Below are 19,520 nucleotides of genomic sequence, written 5' to 3'. Positions count from 1 at the left end.
CCGGTTGCATCGCAGGGTGCCCCGCGGACTTAGTGTCCGCTTCACGGCCGTTGATTATCCACTGTGCCTGAGCACTCTTAATTTCACCTGCTCTTCCATCTTTACTCCCTTTCTTTACATCACGCTCCTCCACAACGTCTTTTTTATTATTAGAACAATCCATTTTTAGACCCACGAGAATGGGGGAAAGGGTGGTCCATCCGGGCAGTGCCCCCTGTACCCGGATAACCCTAATACCACTGGGGTGCGGGAGGTGCCCCAGGGTTGGTCGCTAGCTGGCGGAGAATACCCCCTCCGCCACCTTCCGGCGCCCCGACGCCGCGCGAAGGCCCGAAGGCACCTCAACGCCGGGACTTTGGGGGTTTTTTATTGAGGTTGGCTCCTCTTGGGCCGGCCGACCAAGGCAAGCCCCTTGGTCCTGGTAGGCCGCGAGACATGTCCACGACACCTAACCAGGATAACAAGTTTGGCGACGGTGGCCGAAGCCTGTCCGACGGGCATGTATTCATGGCCGCCGAACCCGTCGCCGACGGCGCCACGCGCCCTCCTCCTCCGGGTGGATTTTTTAAAGAGGTTGTCTCCTCGCGGCCCCCCCCACTTACGTGGGAGCGGCCCCCACGCCTCGGAATACCGAGGGTTGCGGGTGGCCCGACGGCCGCCGTGCAATACGAACGACCGCCGCGCGCAGGCGAAACGCCTCCTCCCGGCGGTTTTTTACAGAGGTTGTCTCCTCGCGGCCCCCTCCACTCAATGTGGAAGCGGCCCCCGACCCCTTTGGCGCCCCACCACAAAGCGCTAAGGGGTTACGGGTTGCGCAGCGATGGACTTTGCCACCGCCGCGCTGGATTCTTCTTAGCTTCACTGCATCATTGGGCTAAAGCGGCACCCGCCGATGCAGCTACTGAGCCCCCCCGCCACGACAAGGCGAGAATCCATTGGGGGGGAACCTAACCTAACCTTTTTTTTTTTTTTTTTTTACGAGGAGAAATCCATCATGGATACCCAGCCGCCCGGGGAAAGCGACTGGGTTATGTGAGACTCCTACTCACTAAAACTCCTCGGTGTTCCACTTCCTTCGCCGATTGGCGGGTGTCCGGGGACGTTGGCACACTCTTCCGTGCACCCGTCGGCGCTGTCCGATTCGGACACTCCCTGAATACAGGATGGGAGGAGCAGTCCATCCTGATCTCCGATGTTATGTGATCTGCCGGGAACACACGGCAGATCACATCCTCCACGAGCCCTAGATGGAATCGGGCGACGGAATTTCCCCGCTTCCGTCGCCCGAGGGCTTGGCTAACTAGGCAAGAGTTGGCGAGCAAATACCCCCCTTCTCCGCCCAGTACGCCTTCGTCGGATAGGATCCGAGAGGGGGTCGTCCTCTCGGGTCCGTTCGGCAGCCTCCTTCTGTGCCACCACGTCCTCACAGAAGGAGACCATCGCCTCCCACGCTCTCTTGCTGCCAACCATGGCGTTGACCACGGCTGGCAGCGAGAGGTCGTTCCCAACCACTGAGGCGAGCACCGCTCGCTGTTGCGCCCATGCTGGACAGACCCCCAGTGTATGGTCAGCGGTGTCGTCACTGCAAGCGCAGTGGTGACACACTGCCAACGGCTCCCTGCCGGCTATGTGGCACAGATACCTGCCGAAGCTGCCATGCCCCGACAGGATCTGCACCAGCCTAAAGGTGAGCGAGCCGTGGCGTCGGTTCACCCACTCCTTCAGGACTGGGCGAACAGCCGCCACGGTCCGCAAGCCAGCGCACGGCTCTTCCAATCGCTGCCTCCACCTTCGCAGCAGATTGCGTTGAGCGCGCTTCCTCCAACGGGCCAGGTCTTCGGGATCTGGACCATCTCCCTGCGCTTTAGCCACCGCGCATCTCTCGTAGACCTCCGCAAGAACTTCGGCGTCTAGGTCCCACGGAGGTGTGCCCGCGAGGACACAGGCCGCCTCGTGTGAAATTGTGCGGTATCCTCGGGCGACTCTGACTGCCATGACCCGCTGCGCACGAAACAGCATGGTCTTGTTCGGGCCAGTCAGAGCCCCGACCCACACCGGTGCACCATAGAGCGCCATGGACCGAACTACGCCCGTGTACAGGCGACGGCAGGTGACGCTCGGGCCTCCCAAGTTCGGCAGTAACCTTCCGAGAGCAGATGCGGCACTGATTAGTTTAGGAGCTAATCTCCGAAAATGCTCTCGGAAGTTCCACTTCGGATCAAGGTAAAGCCCCAGATATTTCATCTGAGACTTTACCTCGACCCGGCAACCGCCAATCACGATGCTGGCACCTGCGGGTGGCCCCCTCCGAGGACCGTGAAAGCACAGAGCCTCAGTTTTGTTGAGGGCCACCTTTAGGCCCAACGACTCGATCCGTTCCACCACTTGTTGGACGCCAGCTGAAGCTAGCGCAGCCGCCTCCTCATAATTTTCCCCTCGTGCCGTGACCAAGGTGTCGTCTGCATAGCAGACAACGCTAAGGCCTGGGGGAAGATCACCCCGCAGGGTCCAGTCAAACCCGATGTTCCACAGAAGTGGACCTAGGACCGACCCCTGTGGAACACCGCATCCGACAGCCCGTCGATGTAGAGAGCCATCCTGTCCTGTATACAATACCACTCTGTTGTGCAGGTAGACTGCAATCAGCCTCCGTAGGTATTGGGGAAGCCGGTGGAATCGGATCGCCTCCAGAATACTCCCAAATGGCAGCGAATTAAAAGCGTTGGCGATGTCCAGAGACACCGCCAACAACACGCCGCCAGAGTCGACCGCTTCTTCCGAGAGAGCCTTGACGCGTGTGATCGCGTCGATCGTCGATCGGCTCACTCGGAATCCGAACTGGTTGTCCGACAGGTTAGGGCCAGTGTTGGTTAGGTGCTGGGTGATACGGGAGGCAATGATACGCTCGAAGAGCTTTCCCGTATCATCCAATAGCACTATGGGGCGGTATGCAGAAGGTGACTCCGCAGGGCGCCCATCCTTCTTGAGAAGGACTAACCGACCCTCCTTCCAACACGTCGGGAACTGGCTCGTCGCCAAACAGGCGTCGAGAAGCTCGGCTAGGTGAGCCCCCAACTTGTCTAACGACAATGCCAGAACCCGACCCGGGACTCCATCAGGTCCGGGCGCGGTGTTTTTGGCCCGTAACCTCATCGCGGCAGCGCGAACCTCCAGCGACCTCAGTGGAGGGATCTCTTCGGCCTCTTCCTCTAGGGAATCCGCCATGGTTGGTGGGGTGTGATCGGAGCTGTCCGGGAACAGACCCGTCACTACATCCTCCAACAGTTGAGGCTGCAGGGTTTCCGTGATCGGGGGCGCCTGTGGGCGAAATTTGCATCTCGCCGCACGGTACGGACGTCCCCACGGATCCCTGTTAAGATCCTCCAGCATCTCCTGCCTGGAGAGGGTTTTGGACCTGCTGATGGCCAGTTGAAGGGACTTTTTGGACTGGCTGTAGATGTTATGCAGCAGGTCCTCCCTTTCTTCGCTGCGACTCTGCAGTCTTCGGTATCTGGTGAACTCTCGACGCGCCGCAACGCAAGCTTCGCGCAGATCAGCTATATCTTGAGTCCACCAGTATACCGCTCGCCTTGGGGGCCGCCTCTTGGCTCGAGGCATAGCCGCGTCGCACATCCGTGTCAGGGCCTCTCTGAATTTGAGGGCTCCCTCGTGTACCTCTGCCGGATCTACGGGCTGCATGGTCCATGCCTGGACAATCGCAGCCTCCTCCAGCAGCTCCTCGTTGAGGCGCACGAGTGACCACCTCGGGAAAACCGATGGTCTGTCTTCCCGCCGGGAGATGTTATCCCCGGATGAGGTGGAGACCTCGAACGTAACGTAGCGGTGGTCCGAGAGTGTCTCCACATCATCCAGAACCCGCCAGTTCGACACGCGCGATGCTAGGGCAGGGCTAGCGAACGTTAAGTCCACTATGGACCCGCTCTGCCGTCGCACCCACGTATCGGTTGAGCCACAATTGAGCAGCACAAGACCGCACAATGCCGCCCACTCCTCTACCGCCTCACCGCGGTCATCTGTCTCCGGGGATCCCCATGCTGTACTATGGGCATTGAAGTCACCAAGTACAATCACTTTGGACTGAGTCGATCTCCTGACAGCGGTTCCCAGGCGATCCAGGAACAACTGGTACTCAGCCAAAGGAGCATTGGGAGAGAAGTAAGCCCCGAAGATCAGATTGTCGCCCCAATAGGCGGAGACAAATCCGACTTCTCTATCCCGGACAGATAGGGGCAAGGAGCCCGGACCGGTCGCCACAGTGATCGTCACGGAGTTCCGCGGGTCACCAGCCCAGTTGGGCTGGGGAGACACGTAGTATGGCTCCGTGATGACCAATACGTCGATGGACCTCTGCAACATGGTTTGCATGACCAAGTCCTGCGCACCAGTGCAGTGGTTGACGTTGGCAAGTAAATAGCGGTGTCCTGCCATTACTAACCGGTCGCCATCGCCTCCTGTGGCGGCTCCCTCGAGATTTGGCTAGGGGCTGGGGTCCTGGCAGTCCCTTTCTTGCCACGCTTCGGCCGAGCGCACTTCCGACCCCCAGTTGCATGGTTTGCAGGTTTCCCTGCAGCCCTGCAAATGGGGCAGTGGAGGTCGCCGGTACATGTCGACGACATGTGTCCCTCCTGTCCGCATCGGAAGCAGTTCCGGCTGCGGTCTACTGGAGATTGGCACTGGAGCCCAGTATGCCCAATTTCGAAGCATCTATAACACTTCATTGGCCTAGGCCCCAGTGCTCGCACTCGGGCTGCGCTCCATCCGACTAGGAGTCGTCCACTGTCCACCAGCATCTTGGCCGCTTCAACAGGGCACTCTACGAGCGCGCTGCCCACGCCAAATACCCCGACTCTTATAGGCCCGACTCTGACGTGCTCAGCAGAGCATTTCCCGGCCTCTACCACTGCAGCCGTGATACTCTCCGCTGAGGCAGAGTCATCCAACCCCGAGATGAGCACATCAGCGCATCTCATAGGGCGAGCCACCCTTACCGTCTCCGGGAGGACCTCTCGCAGCTTCGCTGCGAGGAGCTCGGCCTTGTCCCCACTCTCCTTTCCGGGGATTTCAAGGACCCGAGCTCCTGTGGCAGCCTTTCTGAAGTGGAGACCCTCGATGCCAAGCTGTTTGAGATCCACCTCTAGTCTCGCCTTTGTGAGGACTTTGGCATATGTCATGCCCTCCTCACTTGCTTCTGGCCGTAAGGTCAGGGTAACCGCCGCGAATCTTGGAGGGCGCAAGAGAGCCTTAGCCTTCCCATTGCCTCTCACCTCACTCGGCCTTGCCTTTCCGCGCGGCCTTGTAGTGCCTACATGGCTCGCCGGAGGCTGGCTGGGAGTAGTCTGGGCTGTGGGTGCGGCTTCGGATTTGCGCGCCTTCTTGCCCTTCTTGCCCTTCCGCACCACCTCGCTCCACGTCTCCACTGGTGGCTGCGTTCCCTGTGAAGGGGTCGCTTTGCCGCGTGTGGGCGTTGGGGTGGGAGGGTCAGCCGTGTTCGCTGCCTTTTTGGCTGCCTTTGCAGTCGGAGCTTTGGCTGCCTTGGCAGTTGAGGCTTTGACTGCATTGGCAGTTGGGGCTTTGGCTCCACTTGCCTGCGGAGCAAGCTTGTTCAGGTCCGCTTGCAGGGGCGGACGGAACGCCGACGGTGGGAGCAGGCGGCTTTCCAGCCTGGCCAGCTTGATATCGATCATGTGATCGATATCACTCAATATGGCTGACCGCTGATCCGCCATACTCCCTTCCTCCGGTTGCGGAACGCACGTAACGGAGCGTGAACGCTCCGCGGAGAGACGTCCAAGGTCCTCACGGAGCTTGAACATCTCCTCGCCGAGACTTTCCACCCTTCTGCGTAGCTCTGCGTTTTCGGAGCGCAGAACCTTCACCTCCTCGTCACAGGTCCTCTCTGACAATGCTGCCACGGCTTGCTCGATCTGCGTGGCAGCTTTCTTAAGGGCACTGACGAACGTGCCCTTAAGATTCTTTGATCTTCGAGCGACCTCCAAGATAACTTTGACGCCGCTCTCCACCCTTTTCTCGAGAGAGTCCGCGGGCACAGTTGCGAGCTCTCTGGTCGATTGAAGGACCTCTGTCTCATCCAGCAAATCCAGTTCAGCTCGTTGGGCGCTGACCAGAGCCTCCTTGGCCTTTGCGAGGCCGACGTAGTGCCCAGTGGTGGGCGGTCTGCCTCTGCCTCGCTTAGCAGTGCTCTTTGGAGCAATAACAGAGCTAGCACACGACTCGCCACTGCTATCCGCCTCCGGGGCACTTCTCTTTTTACGCCGCCTATCACCAGCGACGAATCCTCCATCAGAGAAGGAGACTGCAGTGTCCATCCCGGAGCAGTCAGATTCTGACTCCGACATGAGCACCACCGTCCCCTCGCCTGGCCTTTTCAGGTCTTTCTCCCCTTTCTCCAGACTTCCTCCAGTCATACCTCTGCATGTACTGGGTGCCTGAGCCTTCAACCCCTGGTCCTTGCCGCTAGGACACAGTGGTTCTGGGTCTTTCACTAACCCACGCTTCCCTATCCCCTTCCGGGGCGTTGCAGCCGCAACAGAGCAGCTACCACTTTCAACAACAGAAGAGAGGGCCGCCCCCGGATTGGTGGAATCCGCAGGCAGAGCCTTCTCTTCTCCAGATCGCGCGCAATCATTTCCACTTTCGTCGCCAATGTCGTCTGTAAATTCGGTCCGTTTCTTCGCATATTTTAAGTCCACTAACTCCACAATTGCTTTTTTAGACATTTAAAATTTGTTCCCACGATTATGAGGGATCTAAAGAGTCCACCCGGGCAGTGCCCTCTGTACCCGGGTAACCCTGATACATCTGGGGGGGCGGGCGGTACCCCAGTGTTGGCCGCTCGCTGCCGGAGATATCCTCTCCGCCACCTGCAACAGGCGCTTCACGCCGCGCGAGACCCGAAGGTGCCCCAACGTGAAACTTTGGAGATTTTTTAGTGAGGTTTACTCCTCTCGGGGCCGGCCGGTTAAGGCAAGCCCCCCTGGCCCTGAGACATGCCGCGAGACATGACCACCGCAAGTCAGGGTAACAGGTTCGCCCGACTGTGGCCGAAGCCTGTCCGCCAGCCGTACATTGACGACCGACGAACCAGCCGCGCGAAGGCGGAATTCGCCTCCTCCCTGCGGATTTTTTATAGAGGTTATCTCCTCGCGGCCCCCTCCACTCAGTGTGAAGGCGGCCCCCGTTCCTGCGACCCCACCAAGTGCAGGCTTACGGGTTGCCCGACGGTGGCCGAAGCCGTTGCCCGCCCAGAGTTATCTGAGCGGACCCGCCGCGCGTTGGGTTCTACTTAGCTTCACTGTGGTAGTGAAATGGAAGCGGCATTTCCAATCACCACCACAGCTACTGAGCCCCCCCGCCACGACAAGGCGAGAACCCATTGGGGGGGAACCTAACCTAACCTAACCTAACCTTTTTTTTTTTTTTTTTTTTTTTTTTTTAGCGTTGGGAAATGCTTTACGCATACCACGCCACCCGGGGGGGCGACGTGGTTATGTGGGACTCCCCGGGTGTTGCCACCCGGTATACCCACTAAAACCCAACGGTGTTCCTACTTTTCCACTGTGGTGCCAGGACCCGGGAATCGCCGAAGCATTCTTCCGCGACCCGGCAGTGGTGGCCTGTAAGGCCTCGCCTCGTCGTGAGTGGCGTGCGCGGAACACGCACGCAACGCCTACTCGAGCCAGTTGAAAGTTGGAACGACAGACTCCCCCGAGTCTGCCGCCCGTGGCTCTCTGGGTCTCCCCCTTATGTGCCCTCCTCCTCTAGTCCAGTGCACACAGGGTGAGACCCGCATCGGTTTTTGGGCGAAAGATGGCCGACATCCGCCCGCCATCCCCGCCCCGAAACCGAATCCGTGGTGGGAGTGAAATTCCCTCACGCAAGCTGGTCTGGTCTCCCGCCCCGTTTGCACGGGGCGAAACCGAGACCATCACCACACCACACAGAGCCGTCAGTTCGTGTTCATGGGCTCAGCCCCGACACGTCCCGCGGCCTGCGGGCGGGAAGGTCGCGAAGAGGCCCGAGGGCCATCGCGGACCTTCCGCTTGCTCCTCGACTGGGCAGTACATATTGAACTGCCCAGACGGTGTTCCGCCGGTCTTCTCGCCGCCTCGCACACTGTGCAGTGCGGGGGAGCGGAACACTGTGAGGACTTGTGGCCGGTTTGGCCGCATCTGAAACACTGGGTGCTCCGGTCCACCTCGGACTCGCACATGGCGTGCGCATGTCCGGTTTCGTGGCATCGGAAGCACCGCAGCGGACGCGGCTCCAGCACTTTCACCTGGGCAGAGGTCCAGCCGACCAGGAGGCGACCCTTAGCCACCCTTTTAGCGACTGCTACAGGGCAGCTCACCATCAGAGAGCCCATGCCACCCGCGCCTTCGCGGATGACACCGGCCTTGATGGCGTCCGTCGCACATCCGCCGGCCGTGGCCACTGCCTCCACCACATCTTGAGCGGTGACGGAGTCATCCAAACCCACAATGCGCATATCTGCGCGTTTGATGGGTCTGGAGACTTTCACCACGTCCCCGCTCACTGACTCCCTGAGCTTTGCAGCCAGGGTGTCGGCCTTCTCGGCGCTCATGGCGCCCGCGAGCTCCAGCACTCTCGCGCCGGTCACCGCCTTGCGGATCTTGAGGTTGGCTATCCCCAGGCTTTGGAGATTGACTTTAGCCTTAGCCACCCTCAAGACGTCCGCATAGGTGGTTCCACCCTCCACTGCCGCCGGCTGCAAGTGCAGCACAACCGCCGCTGTGCGGGGCGTGCGCATTTTAGGCACCTTGGGGCGTTGTGGCTGTTGGGGAGCCGCCTTCTTCCTCCGGCCTTGGCCGACGGTGGTCCAGCCATCGCCAGCAGACCCAGAAGGTGGGGATTGGGCCTCAACTTGGCCGCCGGTCCCTGCCTTCTTCTTACTCTTCTTCCTCCCCCTAGAACCCCTCTTCTTCTTCTTCTTAGGGGGAGGTTTAGAGGTGAGGCCACTAGCAGCCGCGGCTGGGCCTTGGGAGGCCGCAAGCGGCGTGGCACGTGAGGTGCCGGCTGCGGTGGCAGTCGCCTTTGTCGCCTTGGAAGCGGCTACGGCTGGGGTCTTCGCTGTTACAGCGGGAGTCCTGGCCGCAGCCGCATACGTTGCCGCATTTCTGCGGTCCGCCGCAAGCGGTGGACGTATCACCTTCGGAGGCAGGAGCCTGTCCTCCAGACCTGCCAGTTTCGCGTCGACCAAAAAGCCAACTTGGCTAATGATCCGCGCGGCAAGGTCCTCGTCCTTATCGGACACGGCTCGACTGCTCTCCGGCGGCGGCGGGTCCTTTCGTTTGGCCGGCTTGGCGCGCACCACAACGGGAGCCGGCTCCGGGAGCGGGCTCTCGGAGACAGATGGCATCTCCGTCTGAGGTGCAGGCGCTGTTGCTGGCTGCGTCGTCTTTTGAGACGCGCCAAATGAGTCTCTCATCTGACGCATCTCCAGCCGAAGGCTCTCAATTTCCTTCTGCTGATCGTCCAGCGCTTTCTGCAGGCGAGAGTTCTGGGCCTGCAGATTGCGCGTCTCCTCGTTCGCCGTCGTGGAGCGGAGAACGTCCAGGACCTGGACGATCAGCTTCGCGGAGTCTTTGAGGGCGCGGACGAAGGTGCCCTTCAGACGACCCGACTTGGCAGCCACGTTCTCCACAACCGCGGCTGCGTCCTTCGCCCTCTGGTACAGATCGGCGACCGTCTCTGTACCAGGTTTTGCAGCGGAATCGGGTCCCGCAGAATCCGTCTCTGTCTCCGGCAGTGAGCCGGAGCTTCTGAGGCAGAACACCTTCTTGGCCGATTCGGCCACCTCCTTCTCGGCCTGAAGCAAGAGCTCCTCCCGCATGGCGCGGTTGAGCTCCGCTTTGGCCCTGGCAAGGCCGACGTATTCCCCAGTGGTGGGAGGGCGGCCTCTACCTCGCTTGGCCCGCGCCCTTATGACGGGTGAACCGAGCTCCGTTACCGAAGCTCGGTCCCCCTCGTCAGAGGACGGGTCCGAGAGCACGACTGTTTTCCGCTTACGCCACAGTGTGCCCTCTGGGAGGGAGGCCACGCTCTCCATGGAGCATACGGTCCGTAGACTACTTGTTTCATCCGAGGATGAAACAAGGCTAGGACCGGTTCGTCTGGTCCGTCTCTGGGTTTTTGGCCCAGGGACAGCATCAGTAGCACTTGGTGCTGGAGTCATGTCAGGGGTTAGGCGCTCCAACACCACCCGCGCTTCGGAAAGCGCAGATGGTGTTGACGCGCGAGAGTCACATCCGGTGTTGGCGTTTGACGCCGTGTCCAATTCGGGTTGACGGGAGCTCTGGGAGCCCACGGAGCGATTGCAGTCCCCCCCACATACGATTGGGGACCTTAGACCGGATTCACCGGTTTCCCGGCTGCCGGCGTGGGTAATAAATTCTTTAACCGCTTTCTTCATTTTTAGCTGTACCTCAGCAGGCGGTCTCTTTTATTTACCAGGGTGAGCTCCCTGGGGTGCCCTAACGGCCTGAGCGTCAGACCATACAGCCCCTCGCCGGGCACCACAAACTTGAGCTTTCGGTGATTTTTCAGAGGTTTTCTTCCTCGCGGCCCCCTCCGCTCAGTGCGGAGGCGGCCCCCGTTCCAGACAGCATTGCGTCTGGGCTACGGGTCGGGCCGACGGTGGCCGAAGCCATTGCCCGGCATTGCTGCCGGACCCGCCGCCCCTGCCAACGGTGGGGCCGAAGCCCCTGTCATCTGGCCGAAGCCAGAGACGCCGTCGGATAGTCGCCCTCCTGTGTCCACTCTGCGCACCACCTCGTCCCTGCAGAGGGCCACGAGCGAGAGCGACTCCACCACGCTGTTTTGGTCCGCGCCGGCCGAAGCCGGTACCCCCCCATTACTGGGAGGGCATTCCCCTATCCGCCACCTGGGGACGCGCCCGATGGGAGATCAGCAACTCCACACGGGAACCTAACCTAACCTAACCTAACCTAACCTAACCTAACCTAACCTAACCTAACCTAACCTAACCTAACCTAACCTAACCTAACCTTTTTTTTTTTTTTTTTTTTTTTTTTTTTACGTTGGAAAATGCATTACGCATACCACGCCGCCCGGGGGGACGACGTGGTTATGTGGGACTCCCCGGGTGTCGCCACCCGGTATACCCACTAAAAACCAACGGTGTTCCTCCTTGCCGCCATGTGGCGGGGACACGGGAACGCAACTGCACACAACCGCGTCCCCGCCGGCGGATGCCCATACGGGCCCAACGCCCATGGGAGCGCGTTTAGCGCCTCCCCCTCCGCCGAGGGCTGCCCCGGAACACTGGGGAGCCCTACGGCACGGGACCTATGTTGTGGACGGCGGTCCCCCGACCACCGCCCACAGGTCCCCGTCAAGGCGGCGCACGATCAATAGTGATCAGGTGCGCCTGGCGCCGCCTTCCTGGTCGTCTGCGGCGCATCGGGAGTGAGTCAGCGGAGTTCTCCCGCTCTCGCTCCGCCGCTTCCTTCTCAGACAACACTGCGTCTGAGAAGGTGACGACCGCATTCCAGGCCGTTTCACTACCCACCATGGCCATGATCATGGCGGGCAGTGAGAGGTCCGCCCCTATCACCGCGGACAAGGCAGCGCGAGGGACCGCCCAAGCGGGGCACTCCTCGCGGGTGTGCCGTGCCGTGTCCACGGTGTTGCCCACGCAGTGATGGCAGTCTGCGGTGGGCTCCCTACCAACCACCCCAAACAGATACTCACCGAAGCACCCGTGCCCGGTGAGGAGCTGCGTGAGGTGGTAGGTGGGAGCGCCTGGGCACTCAATCCAATCCCGCAGAACGGGTCGGATTGCCGCAACCAACTCCCGGCTGGCATCCGGGGTCTCCAGCTCCTCCTTCCATTGCTGGAAGAGGATAGTGCGGGCCTCCTCCCTCCATTGTGCTACCTCCCGAGGAGGCGGGAGATCGCCGTTGGAGTTGGCGTCAGCGCGCCGCCTGTACACTGCCGCGAGAACTCGCGCCTCTAGCTCCCACGGCGGACTGCCCGCTATTAGGCAGGCCGCCGTGTACGACACTGTACGGTATGCCCGGGCCACCCTGAGTGCCATGACCCGCTGCGGTCGCCGCAGTAGGGTCCGGTTTCGGGCGCTCAGGGACTCCGACCATATAGGCGCACCGTACAGCGCCATGGAGCGGATGACCCCCATGTACAGGCGGCGGCATGATCCTCCTGGACCCCTCATGTTGGGGAGCACACCTCCGAGCGCTCCGGCTGCAGCCACCAATTTTGGGGCCAAGCGCCGGAAGTGCTCCTGGAAACTCCATCTGCCATCGAGGACGAGTCCCAGGTACTTCATCGTCGACCCGATGGAGATGGAGGTTCCGCCGACCACAATGTGGGCATTCGCTGGTGGTGCGTTCCGCGGCCCGTGGAACGCCAGCGCCTCCGATTTGTGGAGGGCCACCTCGAGCCCGAGATGTCGAATCCGACTCACCACCTGCGCCACTCCGGCCGTGGCGAGAACTCCGGCCTCCCGGTGGGTGCTGCCGCGGGCCGACACGAGAGTGTCGTCAGCGTAACAAGTTACGCTGACCCCCCGCAACGTGGCCCCGCGCAACACCCAGTCGTACCCGATGTTCCACAGGAACGGTCCCAGGACCGATCCCTGTGGAACACCGCACGACATCTCCCGACGTGCCCAGCCGGCTCGTGTCGGGAACACCACTGCCCGTCCGCTGAAGTAATCCCGGACCAACCTTTGCAGGTGGCCGGGAACTCCGAAGTGGTCCAGGGCATTCATGACCGCGTCCCAGGGGAGCGTGTTGAAGGCGTTGGATATGTCCAACGAGACCGCCAACAACACGTCACCCTGGGAAACCGCCTCCTCCGCCTGCTCCCTGACTCGGGATATGGCGTCTATGGTTGACCGGCCGACCCGGAACCCATACTGGGTCTCGTGCAGTTGGATGTGCTCGGCGAGACGGTGAACGAGCACACGCTCAAAGAGCTTGCTCATCTCGCCGAGCAGCACGATGGGCCGGTAAGCTGAAGGCTGGTCAGCCGGACGCCCATCCTTCCGCAGGAGAACGAGTTTGCCCTCCTTCCAGGAGCTGGGGAAGCGACCCTGCACCAAACAACCGGTGAATAGGGCCCGAACTTGGCTCCCCAGCTCCGAGAGCGCTAGGGCTAGCACTCGCCCTGGCACACCGTCAAGCCCGGGTGCGGTCTTTTTGAGGCGGAGTTTCGCCGCGGCGTACCGCAACTCCGCCTCGGACACAGGCCTCACCTCCTGCTCATCCGCGACAGTCACGGGCCGGGCAGACCACGCCCGACTCGGAAACAGCGTTTGCACCACGCTCTCAACCAACTGGGGTTCGAGAGTCGTGGTGAGTGGCGGAGCCCAGGGCCGGAGCTTCCGCCTCACTGCCCGATATGGTCTGCCCCAGGGGTCCCGGTCTAGGATGGCAAGCCAATCCTCCCAGGACTCCTGTTTGGCCCGCGCTATGGCCGTCTGGAGGGCACTACAGGCGGTCCTGTACTGTGCGTACAAGGCATCCTCCAGAGGCCTGTCGCGGATGCGACGCCTCCTGCAGCGCGTGTATCGGCGCCGAGCTGTTACGCACACCTGGCGTAACTGGCGCAGCTCTGCGCGCCACCAATACACTTGCCTGCGTGGGGGGAGCGGTCTAGCTCTGGGCATCGACGCATCGCAGATGTTCGCAAGCGATGCGCCGAGCAGCCCCGCTCCCGCGTCGATGTCATCGGGAGGGTCGGTGTCCACCACCCAGCTCTCCACGATGGCGGCTTCCTCCGCCAGCTCACGATCGAGCCGCCCAAGCACCCACCGAGGGCCATCCTCCGCAGAGGGGCGGATCGTTGGTGCTGTTGTGGCGGCAGACGTGGAGACATCGAACCGGATGTACCGGTGATCCGACAGTGTCTCCACGTCTACCTCCACCCTCCACCTTCGGACTCTCCGAGCCAGGGAGGGGGTCGCAAACGTGATGTCTACGATGGACCCCCCCTGCTGTCGGACACAAGTGTCCTCTGCGCCTTGGTTGAGGACTTCTAGGCCCTGGGTCGCCGCCCAGTCCTCCAATTCCTCTCCTTTCGCGTCCGTCGCGGGTGATCCCCAAGCCGTGGATTTGGCATTGAAGTCCCCCGCGACGATCACGGGGAGGGAGGAGACTTGCGCGATCAGCGCGCTGACTCCTGCGAGAGCCTGTTCAAATTGGGCGAGGCTCCAGCTAGGTGGGAAGTAAATTCCCACGATAGCTATCCCGCCAGAGACTGCCCGAATGCATCCCCTGCCCTTCGCTACTTTATCGAGGGGAGGGGAGCCACCGGAGGTAGGGACGAAGATGGCCACCGAGCTGGTGTGGTCACTCGCCCAATCGTCCCGATTTGGAACCGCGTATGGTTCAGAGATCACCGCCACGTTTATCATCCACTCCGCCATGGTTTGGGCCAGAAGGTCCTGTGCCCTGGCGGAGTGGTTGACATTGGCCTGGAGGAAACGGATGGGTTCCATTTACGAATTGGTGTCCATCCGTTCCTCCCCAGCCTTCTTCAGCTTGCGCTTCCCTTGTTGCTTAGCCTTTGGGACATTGCTCTTCGGGGCCTTGGATGCCGGCTTTTTGGCAGCGGAAATACATCCGCCGCCGCCGATAGGATGGGCCGCCGGTTTGCCCGCCGCCGCACAGATGGGGCAGTGGGGCTCAGCACCGCAGTCCTGCGCTTTGTGGTCCGGTTGGCCGCAGCGGAAGCAAAGCTTGCTGCGGTCAACCTCGCACGAACACTTCACCCCTAGATGTCCCGACTCCAGGCAGCGGTAGCACCGCGTTGGTCTGGAGCCGAGAAGCCTCACTCTGGCCGAGGTCCACCCGACCAGTACCCGGCCAGAGTCGGTCACCTTCTTGGCGGCCGCGACCGGGCAACTGAGCCACAGTGAGCCGTCTCCTCTCGGGCCGACGACGATCCGGCCATGCTTGATGTCGTCGGCCGAGCACCCGCCTTCCCTTGCCACCGCATCTACCACCTCGATGGCGTCAGCCGAGTCGTCCAGCCCAGTGACGCGGATCTCCGCGCATTTCACTGGGCGGACAACTCTTACCGCCTCGGGACTGAGAACTTCCCTCAGCTTCTTGGCGAGCGAGTCTGCCTTCGCCGCCGAGTCCTCCCCTCCGATCTCAAGCAGACGCGCACCCGTGGCCGCTCTGCGGAACCTCACGTTACTAATCCCGAGGTCCGCGAGGGAAACGCGCTGCTTGGCATCGGAGAGGATGGACGCGTAACTGACGCCTCTCTCCTCCGCTCCGGGCACTAGGGTCAGCGTCACTGCCGCTGTTCTGGGCGCTCGGAGGGCAGCCTTCTTTTGGGCCGTGGGCCGAGGTTTTGGTGCCTCTTTGACCGCCTTGGCCGCCTTGTTCTTGGCCTTCCGGCCAACAACAGCGGCCCACGGCTCCGTCGTTGGTGCAGGGACAGTGGCTGTCGATGCTCGCGCTTCTGCAGCCTCCTTAGCCGCCAGGCTCTTCTTCTTGCCTTTCTTGGCCTTTTTCCCCGCGATGGGAGAATCAGAAGGAGCCTGGCCGCTATTGCCAGTCTTCTTGGCTGTCTCCTTGCCGTTCTTCTTCGACCGCTGGCCCAGGCTAGGCTCAGTAACAGAGACGCCACCACCGCTAGTGGAAGCAACCGGGGCCTCCGCTGGCTTTTTGTGAGCGGGATCTGTCCTGCCAGCTCTGGCGTCCGCTGCAAGCGGGGGCCGCACACGGGTCTCTGGGAGGAGCCGGCCCTCGATGCCGGCCATCCGTGCGTTCAACATATTGCCGAACATTTCGGCATTCGCACGGGCCGACTCCTCCAGCAGCTGTCGGAGACTCTGCTCCTGAGACTGGGCCGGTCGCTGCCGCAACTCCTGCAGATCGCGGCGCAGGTCTGCAACCTCCTTCGCCAGTTGCGCGTTGGCGGTCTCCAACCGCAGGATCTCCTCCGAAGCGTTCCGGGATCTAATTAGGGACACCGCTTCCTCGATCCCCTTCGCTGCCTCCTTTAAGGCCCGGACGTAAGTCCCTTTGAGTTGGGACGATTTGCTGGCGACCATCAGAATGGTCTCCAGCGAGGCCTTGACGATGCCAGAGAGAGCGGCGCTCGTCTTCTCCGCCTCCTCCGGAGACTGTGCCTCCATTAGGGGGCTGGGCTGTAAAGAGGCCCTAGCCTCCCTTACGCCTCGAGCCACGCCAGCAACTTCCGCTTCGGCACTAAGCCGAATGCTCTCGGCGAGCTCCTGGTTGTATGCTGCCCTGGCTGCGGCCAGGCCAACATACATCCCAGTTGATACCGGGCGTCCCCTCCCCCTCTTCGACTTGTGAGCCGCCCCTTTGAGGGGCGACCCAACAGAGTCGCCTGAGTCGTCCTCCAGCTCGGGGTCCGACCGGTTCCTTTTAAGGAACGGTCTTCTTAGGTCGGACCTCTCTGACGTCACCGTCACCATGCTAGCACAGGAGGAGTCTGAGTCCATTGACTCCTCCCCCTGGCTAGCCGCCTTCGTGGTGACGGGTGAGTCGCAGCGCGACAGAACCACGCTCAGCCGGCGTTCCTTCTCGATTCCGAGTGCCAGATCCCTGCCGCTTGGGATCTGCCTCTCGGAGTCGCTTCCTCCCTCTTCTGTCCCTTCACAGGGACGAGTGGCGCAAGCGCCTAGGCCAGGGCGTTGTGCCGCTTCCGGGGTGGTGGATCCCGGTTGCGACACAAGTTGCCCCGCGGACTTGGTGTCCGCTTCACGGCCAGTGAACATCTGTGCCTGAGCACGCCAATTTATTTCTCCCGTTCCATCATCGTTCCTCCCTATCTCTCCCAGCTCCGACGCATCGACTAAATTAATTTTTGAAATATTCATTTTGAGTCCCACGAGTGTGGGGGAAAGGGTGGTCCATCCGGGCAGTGCCCCCTGTACCCGGATAACCCTAATACCACTGGGGTGCGGGAGGTGCCCCAGGGTTGGTCGCTAGCTGGCGGAGAATACCCCCTCCGCCACCTTCCGGCGCCCCGACGCCGCGCGAAGGCCCGAAGGCACCTCAACGCCGGGACTTTGGGGGTTTTTTATTGAGGTTGGCTCCTCTTGGGCCGGCCGACCAAGGCAAGCCCCTTGGTCCTGGTAGGCCGCGAGACATGTCCACGACACCTAACCAGGATAACAAGTTTGGCGACGGTGGCCGAAGCCTGTCCGACGGGCATGTATTCATGGCCGCCGAACCCGTCACCGACGGCGCCAAGCGCCCTCCTCCTCCGGGTGGATTTTTTAAAGAGGTTGTCTCCTCGCGGCCCCCCCCACTTGCGTGGGAGCGGCCCCCACGCCTCGGAATACCGAGGGTTGCGGGTGGCCCGACGGCCGCCGTGCAATACGAACGACCGCCGCGCGCAGGCGAAACGCCTCCTCCCGGCGGTTTTTTACAGAGGTTGTCTCCTCGCGGCCCCCTCCACTCAATGTGGAAGCGGCCCCCGACCCCTTTGGCGCCCCACCACAAAGCGCTAAGGGGTTACGGGTTGCGCAGCGATGGACTTTGCCACCGCCGCGCTGGATTCTTCTTAGCTTCACTGCATCATTGGGCTAAAGCGGCACCCGCCGATGCAGCTACTGAGCCCCCCCGCCACGACAAGGCGAGAATCCATTGGGGGGGAACCTAACCTAACCTTTTTTTTTTTTTTTTTTTTTTAGCGTTGGGAAATGCTTTACGCATACCACGCCGCCCGGGGGGGCGACGTGGTTATGTGGGACTCCCCGGGTGTTGCCACCCGGTATACCCACTAAAACCCAACGGTGTTCCTACTTTTCCACTGTGGTGCCAGGACCCGGGAATCGCCGAAGCATTCTTCCGCGACCCGGCAGTGGTGGCCTGTAAGGCCTCGCCTCGTCGTGAGTGGCGTGCGCGGAACACGCACGCAACGCCTACTCGAGCCAGTTGAAAGTTGGAACGACAGACTCCCCCGAGTCTGCCGCCCGTGGCTCCCTGGGTCTCCCCCTTATGTGCCCTCCTCCTCTAGTCCAGTGCACACAGGGTGAGACCCGCGTCGGTGTTTGGGCGAAAGATGGCCGACATCCGCCCGCCATCCCCGCCCCGCTCCGCTCGTCTGAGCGGCGTGCGTCGGTGGTGGAAGTGAGTTTCCACACAAGCTGGTCTGGTCTCCCGCCCCGGTTTCCCAGGACGAAACCGAGACCATCACCACACCACACAGAGCCGTCAGTTGGTATGCATGGGCTCAGCACCAACTCGTCCCGCGGCCTGCGGGCGGGAAGGTCGCGAGGAGGCCTGAGGGCCATCGCGAACCTTCCGCTTGTTCCTCGTTTGGGCAGTACATTTTGAACTGCCCAATCGGTGCTCCGCCGGTCTTCTCGCCGCCTCGCACACTGTGCAATGCGGGGTAGCGGAGCACTGTGAGGACTGGTGGCCGGTTTGGCCGCATCGGAAACACTGGGTGCTCCGGTCCACCTCGGACTCGCACATGGCGTGCGCATGTCCGGTTTCGTGGCATCGGAAGCACCGCAGCGGACGCGGCTCCAGCACCCTCACCTGGACAGAGGTCCAGCCGACTAGGAGGCGACCCTTAGCTACCCTTTTAGCAGCTGCTACAGGGCAGCTCACCATGAGGGAGCCCATGCCACCCGCGCCTTCGCGAATGACACCGGTCCTGATGGTGTCCGTCGCACATCCGCCGGCCGTGGCCACTGCCTCCACCACCTCTTGAACGGAGACGGAGTCATCCAGGCCCACAATGCGCATGTCTGCGCGTTTTATGGGCCTGGAGACTTTCACCACGTCCCCGCTCATCGACTCCCTGAGCTTTTCAGCCAGGGTGTCGGCCTTCTCGGCGCTCGTGGCGCCCGCGAGCTCCAACACTCTCGCGCCGGTCACCGCCTTGCGGATCCTGAGGTTGGTTATCCCCAGGCTCTGGAGATTCACCTTGGCCTTAGCCGTCCTCAGGACATCCGCATAGGTGGTTCCCCCCTCTGCCGCCGCCGGTTGCAGATGCAGCACTACCGCCGCTGTGCGGGGTGTGCGCATCTTGGGCACCTTGGGGCGCTGTTGTATGGGAGCCGCCTTTTTCTTCCGGCCTTTGCCGACGGTGGTCCAGCCGTCGCCGGCAGACCCAGAAGGCAGGGGTTGGGCCTCTACTTGGCCGCCGTTCCCTCCCTTCTTCCCCTTCTTCCTCCCCCTGGGGCCCCTCTTCCTCTTCTTCTGAGGCTGTGTGGAGGATGGGCCACTGGCAGCCGCGGCTGGGCCTTGAGAGGCCTCGAGCGGCGTGGCACGTGTGGTGCCGGCTGCGGTGGCAGTCTTCTTCTTGGCTACTGCTGCGGGGGTCCTCGCCGAGGCAGCGGGGGTCCTAGCCGCAGCAGCATAAGTCTTCGCATTTTTGCGGTCCGCCGCTAACGGGGGGCGCAACGTCTTTGGAGGCAGGAGCCTGTCCTCTAGACCTGCCAACTTCGCATCGATCATAAAGCCTACCTGGCTTAT

The 19,520-nt window shown here is 61.8% G+C and overlaps 1 protein-coding gene across 1 annotated transcript; it reads right to left on the bottom strand.

Annotated features, from left to right (window-relative positions):
• Positions 1-1,296: 1,296 nt before the first annotated feature.
• On the bottom strand, positions 1,297-10,471 carry LOC126376419 (uncharacterized). Its single transcript, XM_050023746.1, has 3 exons — positions 8,237-10,471; positions 4,470-6,710; positions 1,297-4,395 (listed from the first exon to the last, which is right to left on the bottom strand). Exons 1-3 carry the CDS (start codon positions 10,469-10,471, stop codon positions 1,297-1,299), a joined length of 7,575 nt encoding a protein of 2,524 aa, XP_049879703.1.
• Positions 10,472-19,520: the final 9,049 nt, after the last annotated feature.

The sequence above is a fragment of the Pectinophora gossypiella genome, chromosome 20, assembly GCF_024362695.1.
Source record: "Pectinophora gossypiella chromosome 20, ilPecGoss1.1, whole genome shotgun sequence".
NCBI classification, from domain to species: domain Eukaryota; kingdom Metazoa; phylum Arthropoda; class Insecta; order Lepidoptera; family Gelechiidae; genus Pectinophora; species Pectinophora gossypiella.
The sequence above is the reverse complement of the archived record's forward strand: the minus strand, read 5'-3'. Positions and strand labels throughout refer to the sequence as shown.